Below are 18,243 nucleotides of genomic sequence, written 5' to 3'. Positions count from 1 at the left end.
GGGAAGTCCGCAGGCAGTTCCAGGTCTGACAGCAAATCCAGGACGAAGTCTGAGCCCTCCAGCTCCACCCACTGAGCAGGCTCCTTCAGCAGCACGGACCAGCCCTGCCGACCCTCACTCACTCCTCTGGACACACACATGCAGCATATGTATTTAGACTGATTCATGCATGTTTGACTAATTTTTATACTCCTGTATTCAAGGCGTCGTTGTGCCAATCTGTCCATTTTCACCACCACCAGTACACATCCACTGAGATGTACTTGCTTTGTTCTCCAATTTTATTTTCTTAATTGGTCATACACATAGCAGTGTTGCATAGTCATTTTGGTGCAATTGAAAAATATTTGCTCCTTGCTTTAGCGACCTGCAGCTATCCAGAGGAATGGCCAATAACTGTGCAGCTCTTTGTTGTGATAACGTCAGCTCCCATTGGGCACCACAGTTTTCTAATTTGGAAGTCAGTGGACTTGTTACTTTTATTAAGATGTTTTAGATCAATATTGTAATTTAAAATGTCCTAATTATAACATAATGATGCACAGGTGTCATAGATTATAACTACACTGCAGGTACAAGCACAATATGCCTTGTTTAAAGTGCTAGGTTCATGTTTTTCTAATTATTACATAGTTTTATGGTGTAGCACATGTTGCAAATATCATAGTTTGTCAAGTGGCAATTTGTGAAGAAAAAAATCAGATTCACATACAGGTGATGGATCCTACACCAGAAAAGATACATACTGTAGCTTTAAGATCAACCATTGCTTATGTAAAACCCCTCAAAAAGTACAAGCCTGAAACATGTATCCATACCTGCGTACTTTAAGTGGGGACCAGTTAGTGCATTTTCAGTTTCTCATAAATGGAGTGGACAGTTGATTCTGTGAAAGCAGACTGTCCCCAAATCTCGGTTTCCTCAAACACACTACCAGGATTTCAGATACATGTAGCTTAAAAGTCACCTGTGTGCTAGGATATCTTTGGCCATCTCTTCTCCAGTTGTCCAAGAGTGTAAGGGGCACAGAAAGGACACACCTGAAGAACATGCATGGCAAAAACCTTGTAAGTGAGACTTAAATGCAAAAATAACATGATAAAGTTCAGTGAAATTTATGCATTTTCAACGGGGTTAGTGGCACATGAGAGTAACATTGGAGCCTTGTGAAAACAATACCACATGCAGGTCTTATGTAATTCATTAATGTTAGCGACATACATGCTAACAACCACTTAATAAACACTTCTTAAATCCAACGCTGTGCTGGACAATACTGCATCAACAATGTAGCGAGTCACAATACACGAGTGAAATTTAGAAACTGGAGCTGGAAGTTAGATATTGATTAGTATCACCTGTATTGTTTCTCAGATTATTTATCTTGATTTCACCCTGCTGCCCTTCCTTTTTAGTTCGAGCCAAGTTTTAAACTTTCATTGCCGTTTTGACCTGGTCACGTCCTGTTTAAGTCCAAGTTTGTTGAAGAACTGGTTAAGTCCTGGTTACAGCCAAGTCTAGTTTTGACATTTGCCAATGAAGTAATCTTGTTTGTGTTTAGATCTTGTTTAGTTTGTTGCAGGTAGTTGTTTGAAAAGCTAAACCAAAATCATGCATATAGTGACTATTAAACACTTGTGGGGGCTGATGCTTTACACTTTAGGCAGCACTCAGAGACAGACACTGACAGACGTGCTCTCACGCATCATCTCATTAATCAACTATTAGGCACTTTGAATTCGGATCTTCACCTCACTCTCACCCCCGGCTCGGACTACACGCAGTCCGATGGCTGTGAGTATTCTGTATAATTCAAAGTAGCAAGAGGAGTTCAGACCACTTGCTGTGCAGTCCAGTGGTGCCGGCGGAGGTGGGAGGTGGACTAATATTTTTTTTTCCAGGAGCACAGTAGCCCCTGATAGAAATCCTTTAGGAGCACAAGCAGAATATCTAGGGACACATTATATAAACTGATATAAATCACTTTTTTTTTTTAGTATTATAGACCTACATTTATACGCTATAATGAAGTGTAAATGTAATGTAGCCAGCAAACAAATGTTTAATGCAGACAGATATCCGTAAAACAGACCTGGTTTGTAGATAAATACTATTTTAAATAAATGTAAAATAACTAGATAAGAGTAGTGTAAAATTCCCCCACTTGTTGATTGTTTATTCACTTTATATTTATAGCCTGACTGAGTCTTCTTTCATGTGAGGATCATCATAAGCAGCAGATCAAGTAATAGAATAAATAACAGCACAGTCAGGATGCAGTCAGTACCTCGTGCTAACTTAGTTCCTTAGCTTCACTTTTATCTCAGAAAATACAGTCCTGTCCTCTGCAGGGACACAGCGTGGAGAGAGTTTACAAAGGTTACTGTGCTTCCCCATAATAAATGAATAGTTATTGCATGAACATATGGTCTCGTGTGTACAGCCTTCAAAGGCAGTGATCAAAACTGCAGAGCAGAGCACCGCTCTTCATGTGAGTGTCACACCGCAACTAAACTGAGTGAGGTATAGTGTCTTACTGAAAAACACTGAAAAAATACTAACATTTTGAAGCAATACAAAACAATAAAAACATACCATGTCACCTCACTACATTAGTGTTCCACGTGCTCCTTACCATCAAAGCAGTGCACGTGGAGGACCGTGTGGGCTTTCTTGCGATTGGCCGTCCACTCCAGCAGACAGGGGGGGTAGGTCCTGACATACTCCGGCCCTCCCAGTGTGAGGCGCTGTAGAGCCTGGAGGAGGCGGTGCTGACACACACAGCCGAAGCCTTCCAGGCCATAGTCTGAGACAAACCTGCAGCAGACAAAGCTCAGGTTAGGGCGGGTCACATTTGTAAAGTCTTTTTATAACAAAGGCCAAAGTCCAGAGGTGGCCAGTTTAATTGCTTAACATGATTTATCTGTAACTGATATAGAATACCACACCACTATTTCTCTTAAAATTTCACAATAGTATTCGTGTGTAAACAATTGGTTTACTGTTTTGCTTTTTTCTGTGTAGACTCTGTCCACCTGACTGGGCGACAGGTGCATCGGAGGAGACGCACTTGGTCTAAAAGGTTAAGAAAACTCCCGCACACTGTCTGACTCTTGATTCACTTTTATTCTCACAATGTTTTGGTCCCTCTGACCTTCCTCAGGTAAATGTTTTGCTTTGAAAATTAAGTTTTAAAGGTCCTGTATTACACAAATTGACTCTTGTAAGCTTTGAGCCATGTCATAATGTTGTTACCTCATCAAAAACACTATTGTTTCATTCACACATGTTTGAGTGTTATCACAATGATTCTAGTGAAGGTGCTTGGAGTTTAAAAACACTTCCTGTATTACCACATGATATCACAAGGTGGACCAGAGTATTTTTGGCTTGAAAGAAGAACTAGGTATTAAATGTGTGAATGAAACAAAACACAACTCCAGGTATGTTTTTGATGAGAAAACATTATAATACAGATCAGAAAATCCCAACAAACCTATTCAGTAAAAATCAGAAGAAGAAATTGTAATTGTTGCCCCTGCAAATTTAAAAAAAAAAAAAAAAAAAAAAAAGTAGCTGCTAAACTAATACAAGAAACCTCTGCATTTCAGAACAGGGTTGGCAGATTACCAATAGAAGACATCACAACATGGAGACTGGGCATTAAACCAGCTAAATACTAAGAGATAAATTGAATAAGCAGGTCCTGAGTTCAAAATAAGCCTGCAGTGTACTGTCACTTAGCATGCTAGTTGTTGTTACCATTAACGCAACAGCAAAACCTGGCCTCTGGAAGTTGTGAAAGCGCTCTTTAAACTGTTGTGGTAAATAATGAGGATGCGTGGATTGCATAAATTAAGCAAGAAATAACTGCAATCTGCTTAAAATTAACTAGTTCTGTTTTTTACATTTTGAGACAGTAAAAACAGCCACCAAGTAAATGTCTTACTTGAGTAGGTACTTGGCCAGCCTTTGAGAGGGGAGGAAGGCAGAGAGGCAAGAGGAGAGAAGCAGCCAGCCCCGCTCTGAGTTCAAGGCATTGGGATTCCTCCAAACCTTTAAACAAACAAAAACATCGTTATGTCATCAGTGCATGTAAGACATTTTTTACATTAGGGATGGCCAAATATGGATTTCTGCAACCAATACAACATTATATCTGATATCTACCTAGATGATTGTCAATATTTCAAAATCTATAGCATAGCCTGAAATTTGAAGTTGACAAATTAACTTTTAAAGAAAACCTGTTGTGTCTTGTGGTTGTGCCTGCTATAAAGTTATTATCTATGACACCCATGCATCATTATTTTACAAATTGGACATTTTTAATTCCAATACTCATCTAAAACGACTTTATAAAACAAACGAGTCCACTGACTTCCGTGTTAGAAAACTGCATTGCCCAATGGGAGCTGATGTCACCATAAACATCATCTCAGCAAAGAGCTGTGCAGTTGTTGGCCCCTCCTATGGATAGCTCCACATCACACTAGCGAGTAGCAGATTTTTTTTCCTTTGTACCAAAATGACAATAAAATGCTGCCAAATCCTACGTGTATCACCGATTAAGTAAGTAAGTACAGAGCAGTGGGCGTGAAAACAAGAGTATCAGCAATATGGTGTCTTAAAAATAAGCACTTAAAGATTGCTCAAACAGACAGGAATCTCTCCAGATTCAACACTGGGTGAGTAAATGGTGAGGGGAAACAACTACAACATGGTTAAAAGCTGTAAAAAGTCAATTTTCAAGAATAGGCCTGCTTTAATTTACCATTGTTTTATGTTTGGGATATCAAATCATTTTCTAATTTCTGTAGGCATATTTCTCTTTAGCTTCATTACTCCTCTATTTGTAATCTATCTGTTTAAAAAGACACATCTGATGCACTGAGGCCACACTGGGAATGACACACGGCACACTACATAATATAAAATATAAGCTCTAAATATGTGATCAGCCACTATTAATCGTGGTATAAAGACAGATATCTTGTCTGTCTGTTTTTCAAATATTAACAGCTGGAGCTCACCTGATTGATGACCTGTGCCAGAATCTCGTCTCTGAGGCTGGGATGGGCCAGTCCCCTCTGGATGATATAGTTTCCAAACAGATTCTCCTGGGCTCCGTTCAGGTTAGGGTCGCCCATGAACCTTAAAATCTGAGAAAATAATGCAAGAAATGGCGTTAAACTGATACAAAGAGTTACATTGAATTTTGAGATTGCATAATTATTGTAATACTATTTGATATCATTGCACATGTTCAATTAAATGAATACAAAAATTGGACACCCTATGCACTTCATATAGTACTGTTCATTCACTCCACACTCTGTGCTGGTAAGCTGTTATTGTAGTCACAGCTGCCATGGGGTGAACTGACTGAAGCGGGGCTACCAATCTGCACCATTGGCCACTTCAACCACCAATCACTCACACAAACCACATTCATACTGGACACTGTGGGTATAGTGTCTTGCCTAAAGACACAACAGCTGTATACAGTAAAGCCATTGTTGCCTCACAGTGGTACCTGCTTTTTCCAACAGTCTCCCATCTAAATATTAACCAGGCCTAACCCTGCTTAGCTTCTGAGATCTGGCAAGTTTGGGCTTTGTCAAGATGGCAACAACAAATTGTGGATAGGCCACTTTATATAACTTTAAAGAATATTGTGTAACACTTACCAGAATGAAAATATTGACAGCTCCATGTTTCAGCTCATCGTCCAGCCTCAGTAGGGAGTTTTCAAGAGGTGCGGTCAACATCCCAAACATTGGATCCTGTCAATAACATGGTATATCATAGCAGGCACATTACATTCATTTATCATGACAGACTGATTACTGTAGTCATGTATGCTTTAAGGTATACAGTACTAAATAAAGCAAAAAAAAACTGAAGGAATACCCTGAAGATGGCGCGGACGTAGTGAGTCATGAGGTAGTTGTTGACGTCCAGAGGCAGAGTGAGCTGAGGCTCCACCTGGACTGTGGGAGCCTGGACCACGGCCAGGCAGTCTGAGTGCAGCTCTGTACCCCCTGCACACACACACATGGACACACACACACGTACAAGCACACACACGTACACACACGTACACGCACGCACAAACATACACACTGTGGGTCAACTGTACTCCTGAAACCTGTCACTAGAGTTTTGTAAAATGCATTTTTTTTATTTTGTCAAATAATACTTTCTCTTTTTTTTTTTTTTTAATGTTATTCTTCAATACTTTGTAAAGCACCTTCAGCTGAGCATCTGCAAATGCAGATAAGCAAAAAGTTTACATTAGAAAACTATTCCCACATACTGAGCAGTGTTTCACATAAAGTTTTGTTTAAGAAGACATACTGTAGTGTCTGCTATAATCTATATGCTATAAGTTATAATGCTATATAGTTATAATCTGTGCCACCTGTGGATCATTATGTTATACTTTTTCTCATTTAAAATCCTAATATTGATCTAAAACAGCTGTCGGCACATCTGAGGGACAGCTGCACATCACGCTGGAGAGGAGCAGATTTTTTTTTTTTCAAAAATGACAGTGCAACGCTGCTGAATCCTATGCAATTTTGAAAAATAGGTCTGCCTTGAAACTAGGGTAGCACAAGTTATTTTTTATTTAAACAGTTTCATCTAATTAAATTTGTAGAGTGTAAATGTCACTGATTGGTCAAAATGACTGACTAAAAATGAAATATAGACAGTGTAGTCTCTCTTTTATAAATGTATGATAATACAATAAACAACAAAGTCTAGTTTTGCTCTGCCAATATGAAGTCCAGGTTATTTTAGACCATGGTGAATAATTTTAGACTATGGGGGCCACTATAGTCTCCTGTATTAATAGGAAACACTGCTGAAACATAAGTCACTATAGTATAGATCAGGGGTCACCAACCTTTTTTAACCTGAGAGCTACTTTATGGGCACTGAGTCATACGAAGGGCTACCACTTTGAAACGCTCTTCAGAAATAACACATTTTCTCAGTTTGCCTTTAGTTATACATTATTAATAATGATAAATGACAATCATCTATGTGAACACACTGATCACGTTGCAAGACACTGATCCCATTAATGATTTCTCAAAATAATTATCAACAATGAGCAAGGAGGGAAACAGATATCAGTATTCAGCACTTTAACTTTACTAATCTTAATAATTGTTAAATTTCCAGATGACACTTACATCACTACATCTCATAGGAAAAGTGTCCCATTTTCACTATCCACTGACAAACCTTTTTAACAAAACATAAACAATATACATTGCACCATGTTTCATAAAGTTAGCAATTATGTAATGTTAAGGAAAAATAAGCTTACCGTACATATTTTTAAATAAATCTTGGTTGCGTTGTGTGACTTTTTCACCGGTGTTGTGGAAAAAGCCTGTTGTTTACCCAAAGCTGCGTTTAGCTCTGGGCTTGTTCTGCCCATAGTGCGCGTCCCCGTGGGTTGTGAATGTGGAGCTTTGTGAGACGTAGTGAAGTGTCCCTCCACATTGTGCCGCTTTGCCGTCACCACAGTCGCTCCGCAGATGAGATACGTGCAGGTTTCTTTTACAGTCTTAAATCGTTGTGAAAGTGATCTCTTTATTTTCTACCATGTTTTGGAGTAAGAAACTGCTTTTAGCACATCCTCACAGCGCTCGCGAGCAGAGCACTGGTTTTGTCACGTGCACAATACTGACCTTTGAAGTGAGTAGGTCAAAGTTCACCTTAACTTATCTAAACTTCACGTATAATGAACATATGTTTAAGATATTGTCATTTTTAAATCTATATAAACGCAAGGGTGATACAAAAAAAAAAATAGCAACAGAATAAAATTAAATTTTAGATGCAGCTCATTAGTGAGTTGTGCTACTTTTAAAACCGGTCTGTGGGCGACTCATGTGGGGCTTGGGGGCGTCATGGCCCCCGCAGGCACAAGGTTGGTGACCCCTGGTATAGATAGTGATAGGCCTTCTACTGAATACGATGAGTGTACCTGAGGCGGCTTGTAGTAGTGCTGCCAGCTCTGCAGGGATGGGCAGGGTAGTCACGTTCACCACCTCCCTGTTAATGCGATCCTACACACACACGCACACACACACAAAGGCATTCTTAAATAACATCAGCAAAGTGTGTAGTCGAACAACTGCATGTGTCAAGTATCTGTAATGGAAGTCACATATGGTGAGCCGAAGGTGATTAAGGAAGATTCTTAGACGTACCAAAAGATATCTAATCACATATAAAGATATCTGAGAAGAAGGTGAAAGGGTTAAACTAACAACAAATTGCCAAACCAAACCTCTAGCTGTCCTGCAACACTTGACCTGAGCAGTTTAAAGTTATTTCATGCTAAATTAGTTTAATGAACTTTAAAAACATTTTATAATCCTCATCATTAGCATACTCAAAGATGTATTTTAAACAATGCGTATTGTGCGACCTAATAAAAAAACAAGTTTTGGGGTTTTCAGATTGCAGTGACAATGAGGTATTAGGAGGTCTGCCCCTTTACCATACGTCACTAGTGTTTGCTTATTTGAACGGCTTCTCTCCACAGTGAAACAGCAGATGGCAAACATTATGCGCAGAGATTAGGGGTGAAAAATTTCACAGATTTTTCCAAACATTCATTACTTACCTCCTCTGCTTGTCTTGCAGGCTCCACAACTGTCTGACAGAAAGACATAAAATAGACATCACTCTTCAGCACAGTGGAAGAGGCACATGGGTTTGGCAGAGCTGCACACATACCCTCATGTAGCGCTGGCGATTCAGGACGATCAAACTGATGGCACGCAGCTTTATCAGGTTCTTCCTCCTTTGGGCAAACTTTTTCCTGTTTTAAATGGAGTTTTACATATGAGACTTACACCAACAATATCAAATTTACTTTAGAAAAAAACAGGCCATTAACATGATATTAGGTTGATTGAAAGCAACATTTGTTTTAGATCACAGCTCAGAATACCACAGTAAGTGCCAGACTGCATTGTTCAGCTTGTTAGCTTTGACTTGTTGAGGTCCTGCACTAATCTCATCTCTATCAAAATTCATAACTGAAAGGCTGAGATTTTATATGGAGTTAAATAGAGAATTTTCAGATTTTTATTTTTTTTTGGTGCTGCCTCATTCTCTGAGTGCCCATGTGTCATTCCCAGATTGTCCCCACCTGCATCAAATTTGTGATCTTTTCTTCGACTTAAAGAGGGGGTACTTGATTTCTGAGGGATATGAACTACTAACACATAACATATTTAGATTTAGATGTTACCTTGTTTTGTTTTAAAAATACAATATTTGCCCAAAGCATGTATTAAAATATTTTATGTTTCACTTACATTTTTGATGCTCTGAGTCTCCCCTCCCTTTGCTGTTTGCACTCCCCCTTTAGATCACTATCACAACACAATCTCCCCTACCTAATCCCCCTAATGAAACAACTGGATATTGCATCAGGTTTGTCAAGTTGCTGTGTACAGCTTTGTATTATGTTTTCATATATTAATGGAGAACTGTCTTGTGGGAGCATGTGAAGTAGACTTGTGGGTTGAATGAACAGAACAGAATGTTACACCTAACCGGAAGGGTCCAGGAGAGATCGTTTAAGCACTGAAACATGCATGGATGACATCTAAAACCTCTTCAAGATAATTTTTGCGGGAATGTTATAACATGGCAGATCAATTTTGCACAATACCTCCTCTTTAAGATAAATTTGTGGACCTTGCTATGGATTTTAAAAGCAAAAAAATATAGGTATTGGCAAATATCAGCTATCAGCCACAGTAGCAGGTCAAACATCGGATATCGATAACGACCCATTCCTAGAGAATAGTCCAGATAAGTATTAGATTACTAATTTAGCTGACGATTCTCTCAATAATTATTTAGTCACAATAAAACAATTCAACTTATTTCAGTCCTGCACTTGATCTATAATTTGCCAATTTTAAAACTGTTTGACCTTGACTTTAGTGCCTTCTAAGTACACCATAGTACATAAAGTTACAAAGTTAATAAATGCAAATGAGTGTTTTACAGCTGTCCGATACATTATTATGTCAGAGATGATGGATGAGTGTGAGGGAAATCTTTTAGCCTTGTCTCCTTAGATGGAGGAGAGAAACAGGAGCCTGACAATCATTATGTTTATATGCTCCAGTAATTTAGCAGTAGCACTAATAGTTTGTAGCTATATTATTAATAAAACAGTTATTATTCACATCATATAATCAAATTTTTGCGAAACATAGATAGACATCTCATTTACAAAGAGCCGCAGTGCTCAAAACTTGCTCTCTGCAGCAAAAGTAAACACTGAAGTAGTAAAATTTACATACAACATAGCGGGCAGAAAACAGCACAAGCTAGTCCGAAGGGGAAAAGCTGTAGTTTGTCATCGCCACTGATCTAAAATGAGTGATTACACGTCCTAACCTGTTTAATATTCTCCTCTCATCTTGTGCAGTTGAGTGTCTCTCTTAGCCTACTCCTAGTGTGATCAGACTGCATTGTTACACGCCCAGTGGAGCTTGAGTTTGAGTTGACTTGTTTAAGTTGGACTAGGGCTTATGCTTTGACAAAACTTTACAAAGACGAAAGACGATGGAATGTCTCCTGTCTCCCCGATTCTAGAGGGCATGATTAACAGGTAGATTGACCAATCAGAGAGGTGCATGCCCCGATGGCTTACGTTAAAAAAGGTTAGGATTCCCCCAACAATCAAAGCACCAAACTTGTTTATCTCAGGTAAAATTTTGGAGAGGAGATGTCCTCCACATTCGAGAGAGATGTGATACAAATTAGCAGCTGCGGTTGGACTGGCCCATGTTAGGAGGTTTGTCACACTTAATGGTTCCAGACCCTTCTGGGTTCCCTAAAACATTAATCACCATACAATTTGCACTTTTGTTGCACTTTTTCACCGAAGCAAGTTCCTAGTTTGTGAACTGTGTTCACAGACTATGGCAATAAAAGTCTTCTGATTCTGATTCTGATTTGCAGGTGTCTGAGCGATCATCTGGTTTTTTTTGTTGCCACAAATGAAATTAACAATGAATGAATAATAAATGTATCAATTATATAACTTTTGACTAAAAAAAAACACATGAACCAACCTGAGAAAGCTCCCAGAAAAAGGATATGATGAAGGATATGCTGCATCGCAGCCATCAGCTGTGCAAAATGCTATTTAGCTAGTGCTAACCTAGCATTAGCAAGGTCGACACAAACACATGCCAATATTGATACAAATCCAAACTAACAAAAAACTACATTCAGTACTTTATTTCACATTGTATGTTACTTACAATGTACAAACAATTACTTGTGGTCCTTTTTGATCGCAGTTAGCGATATTATCGTATATCGTCCCATCCCTACATGCAACAAGTCTCACCTGGCCATGTGTCCTCGGGCCCGGGCTTGGAGGTGGGTAATGCGCCACTTGAATTTGACAAAGTTCTTGCGGACAAAGAACATGCGTGTGTATCTCTGCAGCGTGAGGGCGGCGATGTTGAGCACGCGCTCTCGCTTGGCCTCCAGCAGCTGGTACAGCTCCTCCTTCAGAAAGATCTGAGAAGCACATGGGCGAGACACAGGTTTGACTTGTGTGGTGGTTGGTGTAGTTATAATGTCTACAAGGTAATATGCAAAATAGGTTTTTAGAAGATATACAAAATAAGGATATAATGTTTCCGGTAGTGGAAAGAATACTGACAACATGTACACAAGTAAAGGTATAATTACTGAGAATGTATTACAAGTACTGCTGCCAAATGTGTACTTTAGAAAAGGTATAAAGTGAATAAAAAACTGATTAAATATTAATTGTGCTCTTTTTTGACAGCAATATTCTCTGAGCTCTGGCCAATCAGATTAGGTGAGTAGGCAGAGAGTAGGCAAAAATCTACTCAATTACAGTGATGTGAGTATTAGTAATTAGTAACTTTATTGTCAAGCTAAAGACTAGCATGTTTAACACAAATTCAGCAAATTTCTCAAATTGGGAGATAACAGGGGATCTGACTTGTTTTAGATTCTTAAGTCATTGAGATAATGGAAGCAGCCAAACACAGCCCAGGGCACAGCAGCCTTCACCTTACTGACTCCCACTTGGTACGAGCCCTTCTTGATGAGGGCCAGTCTGCGCAGCATCTGCACACAGTTCTCTCCATCAGCGGGGGGTGGCTCCACCAGGCACAGTAAGGCTTTGTACCTGCAACCAAACCATCACGCTCCTTAGATATGTCATGCTGTTATTTAAGATAATGTTGGCTTGATTAGAGTAAAAATATAAGACCACATATTTACAGTTATGTGTGGAAATACTTATAGGTAAAGTATTACAAATTAAAATGACCAATACACAAGAGAATTGACATAAAGCAGGTCAAAGTTGTTTCTACATTTACACATATTTTCCAGATTTATTTGTGAATAGTGTACAGGCACATTTTTGAGCCATCATTATCCATACTTGTCTTATGATTAGAGAACAAATCCATTTCAGTCGTTTCATGGAATTATTTTATTAGAGGCTGAAGGGTAGTACTCGGTTCCATTTACTGTTCCATTTACTTGAGTAACTTTTTAAAATTTTACTTTTTTGCTTTACTTTTACTTCAATAATATTTTCATTGACGTAATAGTACTCTTACATGAGTAAAAGTTGTGGTTACTCTTCCCACTGTGAGTAAGTCTAGATGTGATGAAGGAGAGGAGATGATATGAAATGATTTGAACATTTCTGTTTCTCAAATGTATACACAAGTTTACAAAAGTACACATCCAGTCAATTGCCTAGTTTGTCTCCTCTACCACCTCTGGATGCCTTACCTGACCAGGAAGCTGTGGAAGTCCAGTCTGTAGGGGTATCCGTCTTTTCGGATCTGGATGGTCTCCATGATCCCGGAGTACCGCAGCTGTGAATTGACCAGCTCCATGTCAAACACCCCGGCCTCCTGCAAACCAGAACAGCATGAGAAAAGGCAGAGCAGGGCCCATTCTAGTGATAGGCAAACCAGGTGCATGCATAGGGCCCCACTGAACACGAGGAGCCCCGAAGACAAAACAAAGCACAGTCATCATTTGCTCAACTGTGAATTGTTGAGCAAATGTTGGCTGAGTCATTGTTTGAAGTGGTTTATATGATTTTTCAACATAAAATAAGCAAAACATTAAATATAATTAAAGGCCCTGTACTCTAGTTCTTCAGGTCTCAAACATTTAAAGTGAGACTAAATCTAAAACTAAATCTAAACTCTGCCTAAAACAGTATTTTAAATAGAGCTGCTACACTGGACAGCACTTAGATGATTAAAGAAGAGAGTGAGGGGGAGGAGGGTCAGGGTCTGGAGATGTAAGGAACAACGTGATTGGTCTAACAAGTATCCACTCTTCAAACTCCGCCCCTGATTTCACAAGTTTGTAATCAGAAACACCTGGCTCTAACAGGGCAGTGTTTTGTGATGTCATCAACTACTGGAAAGACTGCAAAGGCCACTGAAGGCAGCACCAATGTAGAGCTAGTGTTTAGTTGCACTTTGAGTTTGAGTAATATGAGGTCCAAACATTTGTAAAGCCACTTGACACTTTGAGCACCTTAGTTCCACCTTTTACAATACCCCAATGTGAAATGAATCCACAAAGAGCAATCCAAGTACAGTTAAAACTCTTTACAGAAAACTCACATTATTTGGGACATAAAACTCAAACAAAAAGGGGAATTTACTGATAAAGGAAGACAGAAGGTCAAAAAACTGTTAGGCTCCACTTCACATTACCCATGGTGCACCTGCACTGGTCTTAAGGAGCCACAGACCACAAAATAATGCAATTTAACCATTATTATTAAGGCAAAATTTAGGATTAATATAATAATTAACTGAAAGAAAAATGTAAATAGATCAAATAATTTAGTAAGAAAATAATCACCAAATAATCATGTTAACCTTAAAAAAAAATTACCAAACTAACCACAAATCATGAACTTTAAGTAAAAAAAGTTAAATCAAAACAAAATAAGTATAATTATCTCAATAATGAAAAAATTACAAAAATTACAAAACTGGGTTTAGGCTCCAACAAGTAATATTATGCATTTTAAAGTACTTGTTGGAATTGGACTAGGCTCGATACTCAATACAATTTAATTCCACGATAACTTATAACTTATTTTCTCATGTGATTATTCTAAAACTGTTCATAAAGGTAAAATTATTCCTGTTTATGAATTTCTTAAAGTACTGATACTTGTTCAAATGAATATCTAGTTTCGATACTAGTTTTAGTATTGCTTAGTATCTGATTTTCAATACTTTTGCGAACCCTAGTTCTTTCTATGGGCTACAGAATGGATTTGTCAAACGACAGCCCCCAAAAGGCTAGAATCGGCCCTGGCTGAATGAGTACACAAGGAACACAGGAGGAAGGAAAGTATCAGAGCAAACACCACACCTGTCACTCATAGTTCACCTTATGATGGTTTGGTTTGATGCAGCGCACAAAATAAGGGTTACACCTGCCACAGACACACCAGGTATACAGATTTTACAACATGTTTTATACATAAGAGCAACTTTTGCTTTAGCCTCACTTAAATAGCTTGACTCGTCAGTAGTGTTGCCATGATACTAAAATTTGAAACTTGATTTTGTAAAAAGCAAAGACTCAGTACTCAATACTGATTCTGATACCATAATGATAATAAAAAACACTCTTTATAGAATGTGATTTTCAACATTCAATTGTGGTCCTTTCTTTCATGTTCCCATGTGGTCTTATATATGTATAATCCCTCAGTTGTCCAAATATGTTCCATAGTGGTCCATGATTGTATACTAGTCTATGTGTCTTGTACTTGTTCTGATACAGCTCAAGATAATTCTAAAGCTATTCAGGAAAGGTTCACTTCTGTCTTGTGAATGTGATTTTTTTTTTTTTTTTTTTATATTGATACCTGAGTATCTGGTTTTGATACTAGTTTTGGTATCAATTAGTATCAGATTTTCCAGTTAATAATAGTAGAGCGGTCACCTCTCCATCTTCTCGATGAGTTCCTGCAGGCTGTTCTGGAACTTGGCGCTGACTGTGTGGGCCTGGTAGCGGCGTGCTGAGCTGGTGCGGTGGGCTGTCTTCTGCTGAGAGAGGGACTCTGAATGTTTCAGGAACAGACTGGACACAAGCTGAGGAGCAGAGCAGGTCAGAGAGGAGGAGGAGTTTATGTCTCATCACATGGAAACATTTCAAAAATCTTTTCCTCTGCAGAGATGTTATTGGTTTGCCTAGAATGGAGACTAGTAGGTGATACCCCCAAGTCACTTTTATGCAATAAGAACATCTGTAATAAATGCAAGATAGAAATGCCACACAACATTCAAGTTGTAAAGTACTGACATGGAGACAAAACAGGTGGGAGACCCCCAATCAGAAAGGTTACATAGTGCAACTTTAACTGTGAACTGAATTCATGTAGTTTAAGTGAAAAATGCTTTCTGTATGCACTTTTGTTTTATATGTAACACTGATGAAAACAGGGATGTAAATAGCAAACACCACAGATCATGCTATGAATGGAATAGGACCTACTTTGTTTTTGCTCTGAATAAAAAGGTCCAGAACGTCCTGACGCACCATGTCAAAGTTCTTGTCCAGAAAATGGTGAACCTGTGGAGAGTCAGACACCGTGTAACATACTGTTTAAGACGCTGTGTAACACTGTGTAACACACTATGTAACACACAGAGTAACACACTGTGTAACACACACATATGAACTGTGCTAGACAACAGTACCAGACAAGAGCATCACCAGAGGCACACAAGATTAACACTAGTGGGGAGCTTATGCACAGCAGTACCTGGTAGGTGACTTTTCCTGCATAATGCTTGATGGTGAACTCTGGCAGTGGCATCTTTGGTCTGGCGTACAGCGGGCTGTTACCATGGTGATAGTGGCACTTCTGTAGGAAGGTGTGGTCTGTGGCCTGAAAAGTATTGTCTGTCAATGTCATGTCCCTCTAGGAATTTCCCAAGCATTGTTTTTAGCTTTATTTTTTGGATAAGGACAAGTCTAGTAAAAAATTGAAAGGGGACATTTTTAGCAACCAAGCACTAACTTTCTTTTGGTATATAACACATTTGACCCCAAAAATCACTTCTACATCTTTAACCGCAGACATCCGACAGTTTGCGGCCAGGGTGTACCTGTGGAAAACTGCACTGGTCGTCCAGAATACGTAGTATTCCATGGGGCTTGGCAGAGATGAGGTCCATACAGGCCTGGTTATGGCTGAAGGGCTGCTGCTGCCACTCAATCTGCTCCCTCATGTACTCCTCCTGCATAGCACAAGCAACATGTTTCCATAATGCCTCATTCAATTCAAAATATAACCATTGCAGAGGTTATTCAAAGTATATCCAGAGCCCAAGTTTTGGTGCACCTGACACTAAAGGCAGACTGAACTACAGCAAATATCTAAATATGTTGTTGTCTGACCTGCTCCTCTTGGAATATGACCTTAACGAAGAAAGACTGCAACGTCTCATTGGCGTAGTTGATACAGAGCTGCTCAAAGCTGTTCACCTGCAGTTCCTGGGGGGCACAAACGGGGGGCATAAATATACTTTCTACTTCTGTTGTGACTGGGCATATAAAATGAATGTTGACCTCAAATCCATAGATGTCCAATATGGAGATGGACAGGGCTTCATGGCGAGGGTAAACCCGTCCGTTGATACGCTCCGTCAGCCAGCTAAACAGCAGCGAATACAGGATCTTGGCAACCGCATCTCTGGGAACAACACGCAAAATGGTAGCCATGGCAACAGACAAGGCTGTTTCTATGGCAACAGAGGACATGTGAAAGTGCCTGCCCTCAGCTCTGACATGCGTTGTCCTTACATGCCTCTGCTAAAGTCTGGGAGAGCACATCAAACAGTCTGGCTCAACTTGTGCTTCAAACTAAACCATCAGGACAACTAGGTCAATCACTATATGGTATTTAATTAATAGAATATAGTGTAATCATAAATTATACTATATATCATTATGAAATTGGCTTAATGTCCAAAGTAAGGTGGATATTAACTGAAGAAAGTGCACATTAAAGGTCCACTGTGTAACTTTTGCCTCCATAGAGATGTTATTGCATTGCCAGAAATGTTTGAGTGTGGTATTAAACATATCTAGCTTCATGGAGATAAGAAAGTCAAATTACAGGTCAGATCTGTAAAATTTTGAAGTACTTTTTAACCAAATATATACATGTTTAATCACATATTATGGATTGCTACTTTTTTTTTTTCTTTTCTTGAGTGATTCATATCCTTAAGGTTAAGAAGAATGACCTCACCTGGCATCCACAGCACTCTCCACTGTCAGAGGAGTGTAGATCTTCTCCCGCACGGCGTCCTGGAAGTCACCAACAAAGTCAGCATTTCCTATCATTTTAGTTCTGATTTTTATCTGTGAAAAGTGCTATATAAACAAACTTACTTTAGTACTTTACTTTAGTCTCGTGTTGTCACAAAGTGATACCCGGATTCTAATGGCTACTAAAACTAACATCGGAATTAGAAAAGATTTTATTTTATTTAGTATTTATATTAAACAAGGACAGAATGTGACCTTTCCTGAATAATTTTAGAATTGTCTCAATCTAACTCTGACTTAGTATAAGACCAATTGGTTAAAGTAAAGAAATTACAATAATTTTGTGTTGAAAATTACAAGTATAAAGATGTGTCCAAGTATCAAGCCTTTTTGTTAGCATTAGCTTTGAAATTGAGTTTGGAATCTTAGGGAGTATTTTTGTAATAATTCACATAATTCACTTGAGGCCAGTCGAGTCCAGATGTAGACTTGGTCTAGTCCAGAGTTAGTTCCGAATTCAGTCCCAGTTTAGTTTGAATTTTGATGTGGTCATAGTGTGAAGTGTGAATGCACGCTTTGTATAGTGACAACACTAGACTATTAAGAGAGTATTAAGACATGACAGCCACACTTGGAAAGGAACTCTATTATCATATAATTACCATTCTGTGCATTCATCAACGTCTAATGCTGTGTATGTTTTTGACAGTGCAGTGTGGATAGGACTCACAGTCATTTTGTAGGTGACAGACTTCTGCACAGCCTCTGGAGACACCTGCAGCAGCTCAGCGATGACCCTGATCTCCTGAGCACTGACCACCGAGGCAACCTCCTGCCCCTCCACCTGCACACGGC

General features: G+C 39.0%; 1 protein-coding gene across 1 annotated transcript in view; it reads right to left on the bottom strand.

The window, feature by feature from the left end:
• The window catches only part of myo15ab (myosin XVAb), an 84,962-nt gene that overhangs the window by 43,484 nt on the left and 23,235 nt on the right, over positions 1–18,243 (bottom strand). Inside the window, 22 exon segments of the mRNA XM_055221620.1 lie at positions 1–126; positions 968–1,040; positions 2,636–2,817; positions 3,950–4,056; positions 5,034–5,162; positions 5,691–5,786; positions 5,914–6,044; positions 8,009–8,090; positions 8,654–8,734; positions 8,737–8,851; positions 11,414–11,589; positions 12,115–12,232; positions 12,853–12,977; positions 14,491–14,536; positions 15,052–15,200; positions 15,604–15,681; positions 15,875–16,000; positions 16,221–16,352; positions 16,513–16,608; positions 16,684–16,807; positions 17,369–17,427; positions 18,119–18,232. The exon segment at positions 1–126 is cut by the window's left edge and continues 66 nt beyond it. Of these exon segments, the coding sequence (XP_055077595.1) occupies positions 1–126; positions 968–1,040; positions 2,636–2,817; positions 3,950–4,056; positions 5,034–5,162; positions 5,691–5,786; positions 5,914–6,044; positions 8,009–8,090; positions 8,654–8,734; positions 8,737–8,851; positions 11,414–11,589; positions 12,115–12,232; positions 12,853–12,977; positions 14,491–14,536; positions 15,052–15,200; positions 15,604–15,681; positions 15,875–16,000; positions 16,221–16,352; positions 16,513–16,608; positions 16,684–16,807; positions 17,369–17,427; positions 18,119–18,232 (2,465 nt within the window).

This window comes from Periophthalmus magnuspinnatus, chromosome 1 (assembly GCF_009829125.3).
Source record: "Periophthalmus magnuspinnatus isolate fPerMag1 chromosome 1, fPerMag1.2.pri, whole genome shotgun sequence".
Taxonomy (NCBI): domain Eukaryota; kingdom Metazoa; phylum Chordata; class Actinopteri; order Gobiiformes; family Gobiidae; genus Periophthalmus; species Periophthalmus magnuspinnatus.
Note: the sequence above shows the minus strand (reverse complement) of the source record. Positions and strands in the feature narration are given on the sequence as shown.